This window comes from Panulirus ornatus, chromosome 5 (assembly GCF_036320965.1).
Source record: "Panulirus ornatus isolate Po-2019 chromosome 5, ASM3632096v1, whole genome shotgun sequence".
NCBI lineage: Eukaryota > Metazoa > Arthropoda > Malacostraca > Decapoda > Palinuridae > Panulirus > Panulirus ornatus.
The window spans coordinates 1,574,818-1,595,280 of NC_092228.1; the positions used below are offsets into that span (position 1 = coordinate 1,574,818).

At 42.3% G+C, this 20,463-nt stretch overlaps 1 protein-coding gene across 4 annotated transcripts in view; it reads right to left on the bottom strand.

The window, feature by feature from the left end:
• The window catches only part of LOC139747069 (gamma-aminobutyric acid receptor subunit alpha-5), a 95,364-nt gene that overhangs the window by 40,696 nt on the left and 34,205 nt on the right, over positions 1-20,463 (bottom strand). For 3 of the 4 annotated variants that reach the window (XM_071658864.1, XM_071658889.1, XM_071658882.1), the window contains exons 2-3: positions 1,803-2,040; positions 420-555 (exon numbers count right to left, since the gene is read on the bottom strand). In XM_071658864.1, the coding sequence (XP_071514965.1) occupies positions 420-555; positions 1,803-2,040 (374 nt within the window). The remainder of the gene's footprint in view (positions 1-419; positions 556-1,802; positions 2,041-20,463) is intronic. The other variant, XM_071658872.1, reaches the window with a different exon arrangement.

Genomic DNA, 20,463 nt, shown 5'->3' on the forward strand with positions numbered 1-20,463 from the left:
TTACGTGAGTTAATGTTTGAAACAAACTCCTGTTGTTACTACAAGTGTCACTTATAAACTACTTATCATCATGACTACATAATGACCTGAGAGTAATCATATACTTGTCGTGTTGTGAGGTTTGTTCTTATGGTAACACTAACATGAAACTTTTCTGTAGGATTGTAAGTACAACATAAAGATCATATAACTATAACACTTTGACTACTGGTTCAAAACAAAGTCCTGTTTCCTTTAGTTCACCCAACAAGACAATACTATCACTAGTAATGCTTACAACGTAACCATCAATTAGAGTCATTAATGTCGTACGGTCACATCCTCGTCTGAGCCTGACCCTAACCTTCCTCACGGCCACACCTACCGACCCTTCAACCTTGACCTCGTCTGAGGAGCCGCCATGACCCCCCGTGACCCACCTTCGTGATAACCAGGTCGCACTTGGTTGTTGTAGTTCTTGAGGAGGTTCTCCAAGATGGCCGAGATGTTGTGGGAGAGTCTGGCCATATCACTGCTGCTCCTGCCTCCCAGCTTGCTGGCCTGACTCACCGGATGCTGTAGAGACGAAGGGAGGACACATGATCACCAGGAGGAGGAGGAGGAGGAGGAGGTTGTGGGATCGCCATGGTGGGAGGTTGTGGGACCCCGAGGGTGGGACGAGATGACCCACGGAAGGTTATGGAACCTACAGAATTAACAGTGAAATCTTAGCATCATAACTACTGGCATATTACAACTATTTGTTTACTATACTAAATATTAACAGGAGTCTGTCATGGTATCTGTGAAATGATTATCACTCTCTCTCTCTCTCTCTCTCTCTCTCTCTCTCTCTCTCTCTCTCTCTCTCTCTCTCTCTCTCAGAATGTCTTCAAATGTTGTTTTCATGTCTAGCAGTAAGGTCACATCGCATATATATATATATATATATATATATATATATATATATATATATATATATATATATATATATATATATATATATATATATATGTGTGTGTGTGTGTGTGTGTGTGTGTGTGTGTGTTGTATGATTTTATACAATACAGAATACTGAACCACATGAAGCCTTAACTCAGGATCCACACACACACACACACACACACACACACACACACACACACACCTGTATGTAGCCGGACATTTTGCTCAGTTTGAATAAATGAATTATGAAGAACACTGAGGCTGACGAACATGTGTACAACATGTGTACAACAGTTCTTCCTCACATACATCCCCCGTGACCAGTGTATACCCTGAGCCGAACACTGCCCACACACGGCATGACCCCGTCCGGTTCCCTTCACCATGAGCTCAGCGTCTCCCTCTGGGAAGCCTGGATTATCAAACTGTTCGTTCCTGCCAACGATCCGTCGTCCAATCATTAATCACCCGTAACATGGCTCCTGACCCTGAATTACCCGTCGAATGGGGCAAGATCTGGCGGCATCACTCAGGTATATTGTTAAATATCTAAACACGAGTTAGACTTATGATGATACAGTTACAGACCAAATATGTTATGGTTTGATACGAGGGATACCTATGATTATATATATATATATATATATATATATATATATATATATATATATATATATATATATATATATATATATATATATATATATTGAATTTGTGAATGATTCTATAACTGCAGAGTGGGTAGGTACACTCTCCCATCCCTGCCTGTATACATCTCCATACCATCTTGACACAGATCAATCCAGGAGACTAACCTGATGGATACAGAGTGTGTCAGACACACAGGGACGTACACACTATAAGCCACAGTGACCAACCTGTGTTCCCGGATTGTTGGTCAGGTCACCACCATGTGTGCCGCTGGTCACGTTCTCGCTGGTCCCCAGACCGTCTCCAGACCGAACAGGGCGGAGGACTGTGGCGGTGTGGGCGTGCAGGACCGAGGTCTGGGCGTGGTAAACCTGGGTGTGGGCGTAGGTGTGGGTGTTGCCATGAGTGTGGATGGACGTCTTGCTGGTGAGGTCGTTTGATACTTGTATGGCCACGATCCCTCTACTGCCAGGGAAGACAAATATCATTCATGACTCACACACGAACCTTACCATACACACACACACATTACAACTGCATCATCATTAGTAATAACGTCACGAAAACCTTTTGAATGATACAAAAAAAAACTTTATTATCTAAAGGTTAAATTTAGCACAATGAAACTAAAAATCAGGAATAAAAAAAAATCATATATATATATATATATATATATATATATATATATATATATATATATATATATATATATATATATATATATATGACGCGGATATCGAATAACATAGCAATTAAGACATACCATACACTGGTGTGGATCACTAACATATACTGATATGAAGGAAATTTAGTCTTAATCTTTCCCCCAGTAAACACGGCAGATGAATGTATTATGATAATACGAGACAAAAACGTAATATAATGTATTAATTCACTAAATCATACAATAAATTATACGGTGACTTTTAAGACAATACTAACCATAAATACGCGTTAGTCATGGCCAGGGGTCACCATCCATCTATCATAATTCATGTAACATTATCAACGTTGATCAAATAACTGAATATTCTTATCTTCACGTTATCATCAACATCATCATCATCTTAAAACATCATCATCATCATCTTACATCATCATCATCATCACATCATCATCATCATCATCACATCATCATCATCACATCATCATCATCATCATCACATCATCATCATCATCATCATCTTAAAACATCATCATCATCATCTTGCATCATCATCATCATCACATCATCATCATCATCATCATCTTACATCATCATCATCATCATCACATCATCATCATCATCATCATCATCATCTTACATCATCATCATCATCATCATCTTACATCATCATCATCATCATCATCTTACATCATCATCATCATCACATCATCATCATCATCATCACATCATCATCATCATCATCTTAAAACATCATCATCATCATCTTACATCATCATCATCACATCATCATCATCATCATCACATCATCATCATCATCATCACATCATCATCATCATCATCTTAAAACATCATCATCATCATCTTACATCATCATCATCACATCATCATCATCATCATCACATCATCATCATCTTAAAACATCATCATCATCATCTTGCATCATCATCATCACATCATCATCATCATCATCATCTTACATCATCATCATCATCACATCATCATCATCACATCATCATCATCATCATCACATCATCATCATCATCATCTTAAAACATCATCATCATCATCTTACATCATCATCATCACATCATCATCATCATCATCACATCATCATCATCTTAAAACATCATCATCATCATCTTGCATCATCATCATCACATCATCATCATCATCATCATCTTACATCATCATCATCATCACATCATCATCATCATCATCACATCATCATCATCATCATCTTAAAACATCATCATCATCATCTTACATCATCATCATCACATCATCATCATCATCATCACATCATCATCATCATCATCTTAAAACATCATCATCATCATCTTACATCATCATCATCACATCATCATCATCATCATCACATCATCATCATCTTAAAACATCATCATCATCATCTTGCATCATCATCATCACATCATCATCATCATCATCATCTTACAACTTAATCTCCACCACCCACACATTCCTCCTACGTTATCCTCCTATCTCCCCACAACCACATCTTACGGCTCTCTGCATCCTCTCCAACATTGACACTGCCCCCCTCCCCAACAGTGCTCTCTCCCTCATTCCCTCCAACGTATCCTAACACCATCTCCACCTCCATCTATTTAACAGACACAAACTCCCTGTGTCCCTCCAGCCTGGCTGGGAAGCTGTCAATTGCTGGCAAACTTAGCTCCCCGTGGAGGCAGAGACCTGTCGTCCGGATAATCACCATCAATTAATTTTGAATATCGGACGATTAGTGTGGAGTCCTGCAGGCAGGCAGCTAGCTAGTTGGGTCGCACCATAATTGGCAGCGACGAAAACGGAGCTTTCTAATACCCAAAACTGCTTCAACACGAGGCAAATATAACTGAATATCTGAGTCTTCACACAGGGTGGAATTCTGGCAATACTGAAAACTTGAGCAACACAACAATCTGGAACGTACGAAATATATAACAATGTACAAATGTAAATGTCACATCGGTACGATGTGCAAGTTGTAACATCTTGAAACTAACTTTGGAAGTATGTGATCCTGGACTTTGGAAGTATGTGATCCTGGACTTTGGAAGTATGTGATCCTGGAATTTAGGAATCATTGACCTGAAGGTTGACTCGTATGCACGTTAATGGGGTGAGTGGGTGTGAATGTCAGGGGTCACCAGTGTGTCAGACTCAAGCGCCATACTCGCTAATGTTTCTCATTATTGATGCCATAATTTTTTTTCCCAATATTTTTGGTCTTTGGGTTCAATTAACAGAGCTTAATTACCGTAGGGCTGGCACTCATACACATGACGCACTAGAAAACAGTCCTGTGAAATTTCATAACATTATGTTACTTTGTACAATACACTTTCCTGTTATAGTTCACATTACAACTGTTATTACATGAGGGAAGGAAACACACACACACCTCAGAGTTTGCTGAAACGTGAAATCTAACTTCAGTAAATATGAAGTAATGATGGTGAGAGTCAGTGAATGAAAAGCCCCAGTATGTACATCACGAAGGAGTTACTGTGCTACTGTAGGAATGTGTGTGTGTGTGTGTGTGTGTGTGTGTGTGTGTGTGTGTGTGTGTGTGTGTGTGTGAGGAACTTGTGGGTTGCCAACACCCTTAACTTGTCGGTAAAGTCTTATATCAGGAGGACAGGAAAGGGATAAACCGTCTCCAGGTAAACATGAGAATATATTCAAGTTTTGGATGAGGAAATATCATGGCAAGTGTTCACATCACATCGGGTTAAAACAAGACTATGCTGCTCAGGTTTGGTCATCACACTTGAAGGAACACAACGAACTCAGAAAATGGTTCAGATTAGGACGATGAAGATGGTACCAGAACTATGAAAGCCGGGTTCTAAGGAAAGGCTGGTGGCCTTAAATCTGCCCATAATACAAGAATGAAGAGCAAAAGGTGACCTGATCACAACCACGAACGTTTTACATAAGATCTATGATGAAGATAGTCAACAGTTGTTTGAAAGACGCAGGGGTAGAACAGCCAGCGGCCATATTTATGTAGTTACAAAAGAAACTTACCTAAAATACTGGGAAGAAGTACTTTTATAATACCACAATACTGGTGACACTCTTATCTTATGTATGTATGTATGTATGTATGTATGTGATTACTGTTTGTGTGTTACGGGGGGAGAGTTTTACACTGGTGTTGACCCGTCTCCTAACTTTGCGTATTTCTGCCACGTCTGTACTTTTACGTAGGTAAACATTCCTATTCCCAACGCAAGCCAGGTGTCGATTTATCAACCAGCCACGAGTGGAGGAAGAACACCAGGGCTGGGTGTAGGCCAAGTGCCACGCCCAAGTTTCGGACCATGTGGGTCCGACCTCTGGCGGCCCTGTGCTGGCTCACTGTCATCTTATCTACCCAGTTGTCCACGTACCAGTGGGAAGTGGAAGTATTTTGGTAGACACATGAGCTAAATTCACAGATCTTCCTCAGTCTCTATCCTGGATCTTACATAGAATAATGTCATTTCATTCAAAAATTCTCAGACACAATTATGCAGATGAGGTGACTTTCTGATTGAATAATCAATGAAAAGTTAGTGTGAGCTGGTGGTCACCAGGAACTTCAAGATTTAGTCCCCGTTGCTCGAGAATTAACTTTACAATTACAGAATTATTTGATCATCAACTTATGTAATGTTAATGGATAAATAATAATGGAATTATCACTTACTTGGTCACTATCTTGCTATGATCAACTTCCCTATATACAAATTGTACCAATTATCACAAGTCTCCCAGTGTCTACTGTAACGCCTTACATCCTGGAAACGAGGGAGACGCAGAGAATGATCATTACCCGAAAGTGCACATGGGAACATCGTGTTTCACTTTTCCTGTAGCTAGGACGCCATTTGGTAAACATATAGATATATATATGATTCAATTGGACCACTGTATTTGTGATCTCATCAGGTTGTCCTGTAATACAAAGCAGCCAACAATCATGGAGATAACTACAAACATATTTCATCTTACAAATATCCAACAAAAGATATCTTGGGAACTTTGTGCAGTATCATCATCATATGTAGTCCGCAGAACACCTTCCAGGATTTTATGTTATGCTACGCCATACTCATGAGCAGGGAACTGATGAACTTGTTTGTAACATGAAGTTCCTTCACCTGACGATAGTGCAAACATCTCTATATACAACTCCATCTCATTATAAATGTCGTTCGTCTCGCTGTATACACTATCAACGTCTTATCCTTCCTCGCTGCAGTAACACAAACATGTTGCACATAACGGTATCCTCCTCGCTCTCCTGCAAACCCAACATATTCTGTATCACAAAATCTGCTTCCTGCACGCTGGCAGTGTTGCACTGTGCAGGAAATACAGTTATATGTAATCTGTGGATCTTGTACTCGCCCAGCATTATGTACTGCTCACATCTTTGAGGTGGACCTTCCTCAACCTGCTCACAAGCCACAGTGGAATGATAAAAAATACTTTTGTGTTCGTCGTTTTCCTGGCATGACGTGTCCTCCTCGGCCATCCCATTATGTGCATCGCTGATCCCTCAACACATTCCACGTCTCACAGGCTAACTAGACGAAGTGTGCAAGACGCAACATTAATCATCATCACAAGTTGCTCTCAACACCTGACAACTCTCGCCATACTGAGGTTCCCCTCTCATCACTGTCTTGTACAAAACATGTTTTTAAAACGACATCTGACGCCAGGAACACGACCATATCCGACGCCAGGAACATGACGAGATCTGACGCCAGGAACACGACGAGATCTGACGCCAGGAACACGACGAGATGCGACGCCAGGAACATGACGAGACCCGACGCCAGGAACATGACGAGACCCGACGCCAGGAACATGACGAGATGCGACGCCAGGAACATGACGAGACCCGACGCCAGGAACATGACGAGACCCGACGCCAGGAACATGACGAGATGCGACGCCAGGAACATGACGAGATGCGACGCCAGGAACATGACGAGACCCGACGCCAGGAACATGACGAGACCCGACGCCAGGAACATGACGAGATCCGACGCCAGGAACATGACGAGACCCGACGCCAGGAACATGACGAGATCCGACGCCAGGAACATGACGAGATCCGACGCCAGGAACATGACGAGATCCGACGCCAGGAACACGACCATATCCGACGCCAGGAACATGACGAGATCCGACGCCAGGAACATGACGAGATCCGACGCCAGGAACATGACGAGACCCGACGCCAGGAACATGACGAGATGCGACGCCAGGAACATGATGATCTAAGAGAGTGAGCGTGTCGTCAGGGATCACGTTATCCACGACATTTCCTCAGACAGACGATCTCACATAAAGTTTCATCTCGTCAGCTGTTGCATTATATGACACATGCTGAGAACAATACAGACGCCGGCCTTGAAATTCACCCTCGCTTGTTTAATTACGTTACCAAACCGAGATTCTGAGGCGGCCAGACATCTCAGGGAAGCTGAAATCCAATTTCAGAGCCTCGGCTTCTGTACCCTGTAGTGTGTGTTGACGTCCCACATGTAGAGGACTGCAGCCAGGGTCGGAGGATGTCACCGCCAGCGACCACTAACCTGGCTACTAACTCTTCCAGCGACTGACGACCGTTCCCACCAGCCTGCTGGTGTTGCCCAAGACGACAACACTCACTCTTCTGTCCTAACACAGTTGTCGTCAGCCGCCCGGATGACAGCCATACTTTGCGAGATCACCATCAAAGAAAAAAAAGAATGTTTATATAGACCACAAAACATAACTTGTGTTTGTTGTTGTAGTTGTACATTGTTCTGCTCACACCATCACAATCGTCAGCATTATCACAAGTACATGGCAGAAGAGGCGGCTCTCCACCACATCTAATTAGTCTTAAGCTTAGAAAATATGACGGAAATTTTACCGTGTGCGCGAGGCGGCCATGAAGGTATCCTAACCTGATAGAACTTCCAGCATATATCAAAGAGGAATTCATGAGTTACTCTCATGAAAAATCAGACAGGGTCTTTCATGGCATCAACCATATTACCATGATACCGTGAGAGCACAGCAGGAACCAGCCCTCCCAGGCCCCTGGTGTGTCTGCTGAACGATGTTTAGGGAAGGATCATGGAGGACGACTCTTATATCATTATATCCACACACGAAGGTCACACAATCTGACACTAGAATTAATCCACGTCCATGATAATGAGGCACCTGACTCTCAACGGTGAACTAAAGAAGTGTATGTATGGAAGCTCGCTGGGTTGGCTATTCTTATTAAGGACTAAGCCTATCGTAGATTCTACGTCATCAAGATGTATTAAACTTGAACATGTCAACTGTTGTTTCTAAACACGTCTCTTTAAGGAAGAAAAAAGGTGAAAAAAGAACACTTATATAATACTCGGCCAGTCCTGATGGTTTTCATGATTATATGATCAGCGGTCATACTGGCGCTGGCACGCTTCCCCACCCTGGCAGACTTCCTCACCCTGGCAGACTTCCTCACCCTGGCAGACTTCCCCACCCTGGCAGACTTCCTCACCCTGGCAGACTTCCTCACCCTGGCAGGTTTCCTCACCCTGGCAGACTTCCTCACCCTGGCAGACTTCCTCACCCTGGCAGACTTCCTCACCCTGGCAGGTTTCCTCACCCTGGCAGACTTCCTCACCCTGGCAGACTTCCTCACCCTGGCAGACTTCCCCACCCTGGCAGACTTCCTCACCCTGGCAGACTTCCTCACCCTGGCAGACTTCCTCACCCTGGCAGACTTCCTCACCCTGGCAGACTTCCTCACCCTGGCAGGTTTCCTCACCCTGGCAGACTTCCTCACCCTGGCAGACTTCCTCACCCTGGCAGACTTCCCCACCCTGGCAGACTTCCTCACCCTGGCAGACTTCCTCACCCTGGCAGACTTCCTCACCCTGGCAAGTTTCCTCACCCTGGCAGACTTCCTCACCCTGGCAGACTTCCCCACCCTGGCAGACTTCCTCACCCTGGCAGTATACAGGACTAAATAACCAAACAATCTGTTTCCCATGATCAAATAACAACCTATGAACTCTCATGACAAACTGTGATGAGTTAATTACTAGTACTAACAACATTTTTCAACAATATATATATATATATATATATATATATATATATATATATATATATATATATATATATATATATATATATATATATGTATATATATATGAAATACTTTATCCTTTACATTTACTCAAAAGTTATAAAAAACGATTGAGCAATTAATCCGAGTTGGGGGTAACATGGATCAGTTATTTATGGTTTCATTCTATATTTCTTGTGTATATACAAACTGGACTTCATGAGGGTGTCGTCCACGATATGAAACTCAACCACAAACACATTACTGAACTAAAGCGACAAATGTGGACGTAGGAGGAAGTTCCATGATGTAATGATGTAAAAACACAAACACATGAAACAAAGAAAGAGACTCAAATTGGATCCAGCTTTGTAGTCGACAGCAAGTCAGTGATCCACACACACACACACACACACACACACACACACACACACACGTTTGGAAATCATATATTTTCAGCTCAATTTATCTCATGTCTATGATGGGATGCGGGAAATTTACATTTTAGAGAAATAGTCATCCAGATATTGGTTGAAAATATTTCTACACCTGAATATCCGAATTTGCTTCACATACGTTGGAACTTAACCGTTTTTATTCTAATCTTTGAAGTAACTGAGGTTATAGGTTCCATACAAACTTATGAAATACAACCAGTGTTATTACTGCCCACAACTTTGTGCACTGATGGACCGACCAGGTGATGATGTTATTAGTTCATGTCTCTAAATAATATCAAAACTGATCACATAAACAAAAACTGAAACATACAAACACCATCCACGGAGGAGGCCCGTGGTCACTACTGACCCATAATACATAAAGTGATAACTGCTTTATCAACATGACATCATCACACACTACACGCATAAGACTGACCTTTGACCTGACACTAATTTAACAGTAAAGTCAAAGGCCAGACCATCATACCCAAGGGTCGTACATCGTGATCAAGGGTCGTACATCGTGATCAAGGGTCGCACATCGTGATCAGGGGTCGCACATCGTGATCAGGGGTCGTACATCGTGATCAAGGGTCGTACATCGTGATCAAGGGTCGCACATCGTGATCAAGGGTCGTACATCGTGATCAAGGGTCGCACATCGTGATCAAGGGTCGTACATCGTGATCAAGGGTCGCACATCGTGATCAGGGGTCGTATTGAAGTGCTAGAATATTTTCCCTTTTTTCCATAATGACGGGGCAGACACGCGCCAAGTATACCCGTCATGGCTAACTCAGATGACAGGAAAATAAGACAAGAAAAAGGATAGAGGAACAACTTGAGAAACTAATTCCACAGCTGAGCTGTAAGAGAGAAGAGGGAGCATCATAACGGTCAATCTTCGTGTAACAAGATACCACAAAGAAACTACTGAATGCAGGAGCCACACGCAAGCCACGGGTCAGCCACGCCTTGCTGGTACCTTGTTACTGATCAACAGTAATCCTACACCTGTTAAAACACAAGGAGAGGGATTATATATATATATATATATATATATATATATATATATATATATATATATATATATATATATATATATATATATATATATATTCAAGTACATGAAGCTAGTGAAGAGTGATTTTTATAGCAAATGTGACAGATAATGAAACATGGAATAAGATATGAAGTCTAACGAAGCTCAACGAATTCTCTCATACTTACAGGCATACAATGTCTAAACCTTTTCAAAAGACCTATTATATTCATGTCTAGTTAAGACCCCAAGTCAGACTTGGCCAAAATCCTTGGCATGGAAACATTTCTCGAGCCAGAGAGACGCAGGGAGAGAGAGAGTAATCAAGCCAATATACACGTGTTCGACCACCTCACGACACGCACGTGCAAAATACCCTCGTCTGGGAGAAATGACGTGTGAATAAATATGCTAATTATATATATATATATATATATATATATATATATATATATATATATATATATATATATGCACACACACGAATACAGTGCATATGAACGAGCACTTTCATAGAACACATAATACCCTGCAACACAAAGGACTCGTACCTTGTACTTTTTGCGTGGGAGCTGGGAGCGCTAACCGATAACCTATGACATAAGTCCCAGGACGTCTCTTCAGTTATCATGAACTGAATCACTTGTGGAGAATCAAATCGTCACAACTTACACCACACACACGTCCACACAAGAGCCCCACTTCACTACACCACACACACGTCCACACAAGAGCCCCACTTCACTACACCACACACACGTCCACACAAGAGCCCCACTTCACTACACCACAGCCACACACGGATCCTTGTGCCAGTAACAGCGCACCGAGAACGGGGTGTTATGCAGCCCAAGGCGACGCTGCTTCCAGCAGTAGGGAAACGTGGATATTTCTTGGAGTGAAAGTTCCTTGATGAGACTTTCCTCACAATGACATAACCTCCCTAAAGGTGACTTGTCGAAGAACTTCTCCCAGCAAGGATTCTACATATCCCTGTTGCTGGAAGTAACGCAGTCTCAGGCTACAGTAACCTTCAGAAAGCTCCCGGGTAACATTAAGACCATACGTATTATAGACATTGGTCCTAAGGTAATTATAAACAACCACACTGCTACTCTGACCACGATAAGTTTATATTCCATGATTTATATTAATCTCGAACTTCACCTTCTTGATCCCTTCACATTCGTATCCTGCACTGACCATGTTTACTGAAGAATTATTCACGCAAGACACCGAAGTGTGCTAATCCCCACCAATATTGATCTACCCTCCTCCCCTACCTGCCAATCATCTATAATCGCAGTATAATCATCTATAATCACAGTATAATCTAAATCACACAGTACAATAATCTATGATCACATTAACAAGTAAACATTTTCTTTACATCTAAAGAAAGCTAAAAGTTTACCCTTGGCATATAGACAACCAGAAAAAAAAAAAAAAACCGAGCTCTTTTTAGGAGAATAGATTTTGGCGGGTAATTTGAAACTAATGATGAAGGTCTGGCAGTTACAGCGGTTAAGATGAACGATCGTTTGTGATGGTCTTCGCTGCTGTGGGTCAGAGTCAGAGATGAACGAGACCAGATCATATGTCGCTCATCCGTAAACATCTCTTACACGAACAACCGAACTGGTCAACATAACGACTCCTTGCGACTGATGGTTTACTGGATCATCAACGTCCGTCACTTTTATGGACGTTAATCATTTATTTTCGCTTACTATTTACTTGGATTTGTCGTTTACTATCCGTCAACAGATCAACGACCATTTCACTAAGAGGTAATTAGTCAATTAATCTTATATCTGGTGACTAATGAACTCAACAGCCTACTGTTTACAAAGAAAGGCGGGAACAGAGGAAATGTCAAAATAAACCAATGGATGACGTTATATGAAACACAGTCGGGATCCTCTCTGTATACAGTTAAGTTTAACTTAGTGACGTTAAGCTAGGTTAGGTTAGGTTAGGTTAGGTTAGGTTAGACTATATCAGGCAAGATAGCCCTAGCTTAGGTTAGGTTAGGTTAGGTTAGGTTAGGCAAGATAGCTCTAGCTTAGGTTAGGTTAGCTTAGGTTAGGTTAGGTTAGGTGAGGTTAGGTTAGATTAGATTAGATTAGGTTAGGTTAGGTTAGGTTAGGTTAGGTTAGACTATATCAGGCTATATTATTTAGTATCAAACATAATGTTTCAAAGTTTAACTGCGGAATTCAATGTTTCCTAAACATGTGGATCCAACAATCTTGTTCATTATGAAGAGTATGACGTAACTGAGGAGGTTACTACAAAATCTGTCTTTAAGAAAAATAACAAAAATGCAAGTCACATTTCTGAGATTTTTTCCAAAAACAAAATTTGATGTTAAAATGTACCTCAATGAAAGCTCCATTACTAGAAATATTACAAGAAAATATAAGGCTGAGATAACGAATAATTATGAGGCAATTAATACAATAAATATGTAATCATATCAACGCTTAATTACAAAGTAAATGTTCACAAAACACTTGACCCCAGAATGTTATTCGTCTGGGAGGTCACTGTTAACCTCAGCCCTTCAGTTAACATCATAATAACAAAGATTTTGTGAATATCGTCGAGCAACAGGGGAGGTGCAGGAGGGCCGAGCCAGCCTCCACTGTAACGCGCCACTGTTTACCCAAGATAAAGGACTTAGCTTCTCCCTTTTCGTGACGTCACCTTTTTTCCCTCCCTCTCCCTCAGATGCACACAGTGAAGTACTCCCTCACGCGCCCTTAAACCGTCCTTTATCCTCCCCATCATTCCTTGTGTTTATGGTCCCCCTCACTTTTCATTTCTACCATTTTTTGGTCCTCTGTCTCTCTCTCTCTCTCTCTCTCTCTCTCTCTCTCTCTCTCTCTCTCTCTCTCTCTCTCTCTCTCTCTCTCTCCATTCAGCATGTTCCCCGATCCAGCATCAGGCTACACTCCCAAGAAAGAGTTTAAGGAATGCCAGACATCCAGTGGCTTCTCCAGTTGCACTGGAACCGGCTGGAATCACTGAAGAATCACTGCTTCCAGCCTCCTTCATCCCAGTGTTCCCGTTGAAAACATTCGACACCAGGAGGACCCTGGGGCGGCTGGAAGGTGCTGGTGGGTTAACTAAACGCCGATGGGACGGGAAGGTTGACTGGAAAGTGCTAGAGGGTTAACTGGACGGTGGTTCGTCTTGCCAGAAGATAACTGAGATTTATATGTCCACCTATCTCTGTCACACCAGTGTTCCAGCGACCTCCACACAACTTGAGGAAACAAAGGGGCTTATAAAGCACTGGAAGGAGCCGTGAAGCACTGAAACGGACCTTGAAACGCTGGAAGGAGCTTTGAGGTGCTGGAAAGTACTTGTAAAGTGCTGGAAGGAACTGCGAAGTGCTGATAGGGGCATGTGAAGCACTGGGGGGACTGCAAAGTGCTGGAGGGAGTTCATGAAGTACTGGAAGGGGCTGTGAGGCGCAGAAAGAGACTGCAAAGAGCAGGGAGGGGCTGTAAAGTGTTGGAAGACTAGCAAACTGAGGCATGGATCACATGAAGGTTTCCCAACCACCTTCAAGGTTTCTGAATGATCATGGAGGCGATTCAGTGACGTGGAAAAAAGTCGTGAGCGCTGGGAGAGAGAGAGAGAGAGAGAGAGAGAGAGAGAGAGAGAGAGAGAGAGAGAGAGAGAGAGAGAGAGAGAGAGAGAGAGAGAGAGAGAGAGAGAGAGAGAGAGAGAGAGAGAGAGAGAGAGAGAGAGAGTGCCGGTGGGTGTTCCAGACAGGTACTGGAAGCCACGTACACTACCTCAATCAAAAATCTGTTTTGAAAGGATTCGAAAAATCTGTCCTCTTTACATCATCTATGTAAACAAATGGTCGTCTTATATACGACGACATTTTCCTGTGAGGGAAACCCACGGGTGTTGGCCTCATTATAGACCCACGGGTGTTGGCCTCATTATAGACCCACGGGTGTTGGCCTCATTATAGACCCACGGGTGTTGGCCTCATTATAGACCCACGGGTGTTGGCCTCATTATAGACCCACGGGTGTTGGCCTCATTATAGACCCACGGGTGTTGGCCTCATTATAGACCCACGGGTGTTGGCCTCATTATAGAAGCGAGAACAATTTTGTTTATAAAACAATTAATCTCCTTTTTATGGTAAATACAGTTGTAATATTATTGTGGATACAGTAGTTGAGGTCGCCGAAGAGAATCAATCCAAACTTAACAGCCAAGTGGCACAGGACCAGATATTGTGGGTCACCAGGAACCATCAACACTACCACACGTTCAGGTCAACATTCACTAACTAAACTTGTGATGAATAACAGACTACAGGTAGCACGGCTGGGTCTCTACTCCCTTAATATCAGATGTTTTAATCATCTCTTGGTTGTCTATCTATATTTCAGAACTTACCTTAACTCCGGAAAATCTGGTTCATCATTCTCAATTCTCTGGCCTGCTGGACGTCTGTCTGTCCTTAGTAATTTGTCTCACAGGCCAGAGGTCAGGACGTACGGCCTCCTACCCAACTTTTTGCAAATTAAATTCCGAAATTACAATGGCCAGTGGCAGGTTATGGCAAAGTAATCAGTGGTAAGGTTAACTTTACAAGGAGCGTGCAAGAGCCATCTCCTAATAGCACATTATACGAGTAATCAAGGTCCTTTCTTCACATAAAATTGTCTCGCGATAATTTTTTTTTCTGGTATTCCATGACGTGAAAAACCTGGTTGTCGCCAGCACCGGACACCACTGCTCCCTGGCGCGTCACCTCCCACATCATCCACACACTCGACGCTCAGACATTTGTCGTAATGCTCAGACCAGTTCCCTAAGGGAGTATTTATCCCTTGATCCTCCTCCTCCTTCCTGCTATACTGCACTTGCAAACCTCAGCTGAGAAAGACGTGAGGGCCAGACGCAGCGAGCACACTAAAGCCACCGTACGACGGCACGAAGTGACAAGCAAAGTTTGTGCGTACATCTTGGCGGGTTACGCACCAAACCCCTGCGTACGGTCGAAACTACCGGGGAAGGGGGGGTGTCCTACGCCGTTAAAGGCGCGTATACCAAGATGTATGGTTGGCACGTTCTCTGCGTAATGAGTAATGCTATTATTTTTTCTTTACTTTTCTTTACAACGAATAGAAATCACAAGTCCGCAGCAACATGACACGTTTCGTTAAATCTGTAACATCCAGACAGGGAGGGACCACAGTATGATCATGGTAGTCACATGAACACATGAACACTGCTCACCAGTGTCCGGCTGAGGTGACAACGTCACGTCTACGATGGTAACGAGCCTGGCAGTTGATGATCATAAAGCCAGGTAGAGTAATGTTATGATCATTCCTGATCAACTCTACAACGTTCATCACACCAGCAACACAGAGCGACACCTGCTGCTGTAGGAGGCAGCAGACCCACGCACGCACGGAGGGAGGGAAAGCGTCAACACGGCCACGCGGGTGCAAACAAAGTCCTTTATCGGAAGATTTTCCACCTAATGCACCTCTAGTTTTATGTCACCTTCTGATCCCCAAATAGGTACATGTGTTCCTGGGAAGAATATATATATATATATATATATATATATATATATATATATATATATATATATATATATATATATATATATATATACCTTGTCCATCCTCCTCCTCAGTGCATTTTCAAAGACGGTGTCACATCTTAGTATCTCTCGTTTGGCCTTAACTACCATCTGCAGACGTGTGGGCATGGAGTTGGCAAGGCGGCTCCTGAGATAATAAAGGTTCATGTGTTGGGTTTGTTGTGTCTTGATCTGAATGAGGCGAGGCACTGATGACGTGTTGCAGGAAGCAGCCGCCTGATCGGGCGTTCTGAGCGCCCAGTACACCAGGAAATCTCACTTGTATCCACATTGTCGTGCATCCTGGCGAGAATTCTGATTTTTCCTTGTTTAGAAAGGTAAGAGTCAACCATTTTGATGTACGGATGCAGGAAATACAGCGCCCTGAAGGGAAACTCCCAAAATGATGTGGCAGCTAAGAACAGGAAAGAAAGAACATCTTGCCTCAAGATAGCCTGAGGCACACTGAGGTGGGTTGGTTGTGCGCACACTGTTAGCAGCACTAGTCTCAGCGACCATATGTACGATGATTTCACACTGGGAGGGTCATATGCTTTTATGCGGACATTGTACACACACACACACACACACACACACACACATGAATAGATAGATAGATAGACAGAGATAGATATTAACATGATGTAAGCAATACCCGTTTTCTGTAGAAAAATCATTCCATCATGAATGTTGTGGCTGGACGAAGCAGTAACCGTCGTGAACAATATGAACAACGGCCACTGTCGTCCTGATAATTCACTTTGCATAATCAACATCATTGAAACAACTAAATCTAGTGGTCAAAAGTCATACATGAATGGAAGGAATGTGAATTTCCAATCATTTCGTTCAGCCGCATGACAATGTAAAAGACGTACGATGTAAAAACTTTCTCTTGACATAAGAAATAATATTAAGGCTGCCAAAAGCCTCTCAAAACTTGATTAAATATTTTGCCAATAAAAGTTGGTCAACTTTAGTCTTGTCACTATATATCATACCGAAAACAATATACACATTTGTAAGTTTTAGATATATTTTTATTCGTGTAATAAAGAGCTGAATAAATCATAATTACGTAGAAAAAAACTCATCTCTGAATCTCCTCCACCTGTATGATAATTTTCTTTTCTTTTTCTCTCGTTCGGGGGAGAGAAGTGTGCGAAATGTTGTGGTTAGGAACGATGTAATATGGCGGAGCTTGTCGCCGTGGACATCTAATCGACACAGTTGTCAAATTTTGATGCCTTGATATAGAGAGACTGGACGGAAATTACTAACATCATTTTTACATTTTCTGACGGTAAGGAATTTAGTTAAATGTAGCGGCAGCGATGGAGATTGGTTTTCATATGTTCTTTCGAATGATCTAACAAACACGTGACATAATTCGTTCAGTAGTACGGAGGAAAGTTTATGCAAATACTTGAACACAATGTTGAAAATGAGCAAAGCAATTAATTGTTATCTATTTATAGATAACAGTTAATTAACTTTCGAATTACTGGGCAAGTACGCTTGATGAAACAGGGTGATAAATACACATGTATATACACACATGCAAGCGCTTGCTGCACGCACGCAGGGAAGGTTCTACTTGTGAACACACACACACACACACACACACACACACACACACACACATACATACACACACACACACACACACACACACACACACACAAAGATAAATACAAATTTACACACACAGGGAAACCACAGACCTAAATCATTTCCCTGAGAAAATTAAGGAAGGGAATTCAGTAGGAAAGATCATTGTTATGGAAGGTATTGTGATACATATAATGAGGGAACATGGCAGCCATGAGTTGTAAAAAACAGAGAAGATTTGACAAGCGATCTACTTCAATAAAATATGACAAGAAACTAGAATGTTGGAATGCCAAAGGTGGCACGACAGGTGGTGCCACTGGAGGAGCCCAAGAGAGCAAGGAATGAGTATAAGAAGTAAGGAGGAACAGAAAAACTTTGGAAAGAATATTGTGGAGGCAGCAAGAGATAATCCAAAACTTCCAAGAAATCTACTAGGAGTAAAATGTCAGCCAGAGAAGCCAATAACGACTGGGTGTTGCAAGAGAAGTGGAGGATCATATCTGTAAGGTTGTGTCAGGAACTGAATGACAAGCTTAAAGATGATTTAACGATGGTAGAAACTTGACACCACTGAGACGGAACTGGAGAGAAGTGTTGGAGGTCAGTACAACTGATGGGAAAGACATCAACAGGTTGCTGGAGGGTCATGACCTATATAAGGCTTGAGGTCAGCATGAAATTTCTCCATTAAGCTGAAGATGTGCTGGTTAGGCTTAAACATGCAGCTTGAAATGTCAGGTCAGCAAGTTGCAGGAGGGAGGAAGGTATGCGGCCAAGGAAAAGAAAGAAGTAAAATGCTGTGCCTGTTTTTTAAGACTGGAAATAGGGAAATTGTGCTGAACTATCGTCTCTCTGAGATGTGCGGCCCGGGAAACTTCGGAGAAGATAACGAGGTAAATATATAACAATTACGAAGACAACATCTTGTGCCACAGCTGGAACTCAAGACAGAAACTTGTTGAAAAAAGAAGGAAAAAATTATTAATCTAAGAGTAGTGAGTAAATGGAATAAACTGACTGATGATATCATGAAAATTGATGGTATATAAACGTCTAAAAAGTTGTACGATAGTAATGGTCAAGAGATGGCGCCCCCGAGTACAGAACTAATGCCACACACATCCGAAGACACACACAAACATCACACACATACGACTACACAAACACAAATATAAATATCAGTATGTATGAACTTGTAACGGTCATCAGAAGGCCTGACTACTGGACCAACCCTGCAAGATAACTAACCATCAGATGGTCTTCAACTCCCTCGACAATTCTACCAAAATCAACTACATTCAACACATTTTTTTCTACGTAATCCTTTCTGCCCATGTATTCCCCTACCGTCCCTTACATATGGACGTGTTCAACACAGTCTGGCACTTAATCTATTCCCTTAATGAGGTTTAAAGCGCAAGACTTGCCTATTCGTCCGTTTCCGACGACAAGCAAACAATTGTTTCCTCGCGTCATTATAACGAGTCTCCCTGGAATGTGCAGACGTTGGCTTGACATTATTTTCTGTATTTCATAAGGATGATTTGCACAGTGGAAGCGTCTCATAAACATTCTAAACACCTGAGGATGTTCACGTTACCTTACGAGTGCTGGTCATACATTGTCCTTGACGATAGGCCATTGGACTCAAACCTTAATAACTAAACAACCAACTTGTGTATTTCTATCGCATCTTTTTACCTCTAAGGTTCTTTCGCCACCCCTGCCTGCTCTCGTCTCCCTTCCCACTCTATCCCTAAGTTGATAGAATTAAACAGACGGAAGGGACCTGTTGATCAATGTCTAAGGCGCCCCTACGTCAGTGTCGTGTTGCAGAGTGGGAAGCTCTGTCTCCCTGTCCTCTGTCCATCCCCTCTTCCCAGTACACAACTCGGAGATAATTACTCTTCTTTTTCTGGCGTTCTGGCTACACTTTTCCAAAATATTTTACCTTTGCTTTTGTAAAAGTCTTTTTTTCGTACAAAAAGGTAACCTTGATATTCATAAGGTGTAATTATATTCTAAGATTTTGGTGTCTGAATCTTTACATCATCTGAGGATCTTTAAAGGTATTACGACAAATATTGTCATCCTCAATTGTGTGCACAACTGACAATATTTTCTGATATTTCTTTAGGTGTTGTGAGTCAACCATGAAGACGATGTTAACATCTCAGGTACAGGGAACACAGTGCTCTGCTGCCTCGACCAGGAAATGCAACGTTCATGTGACTCAAAAGTTTTCGTGAGTTGAACCCAACGTCACCGACCAGCCAGACATTAGTTACTCACTTTGTTTTATGCTCGACCCTTGACCCTGACTGACCCTAGGCTTCTACATAACGGTGA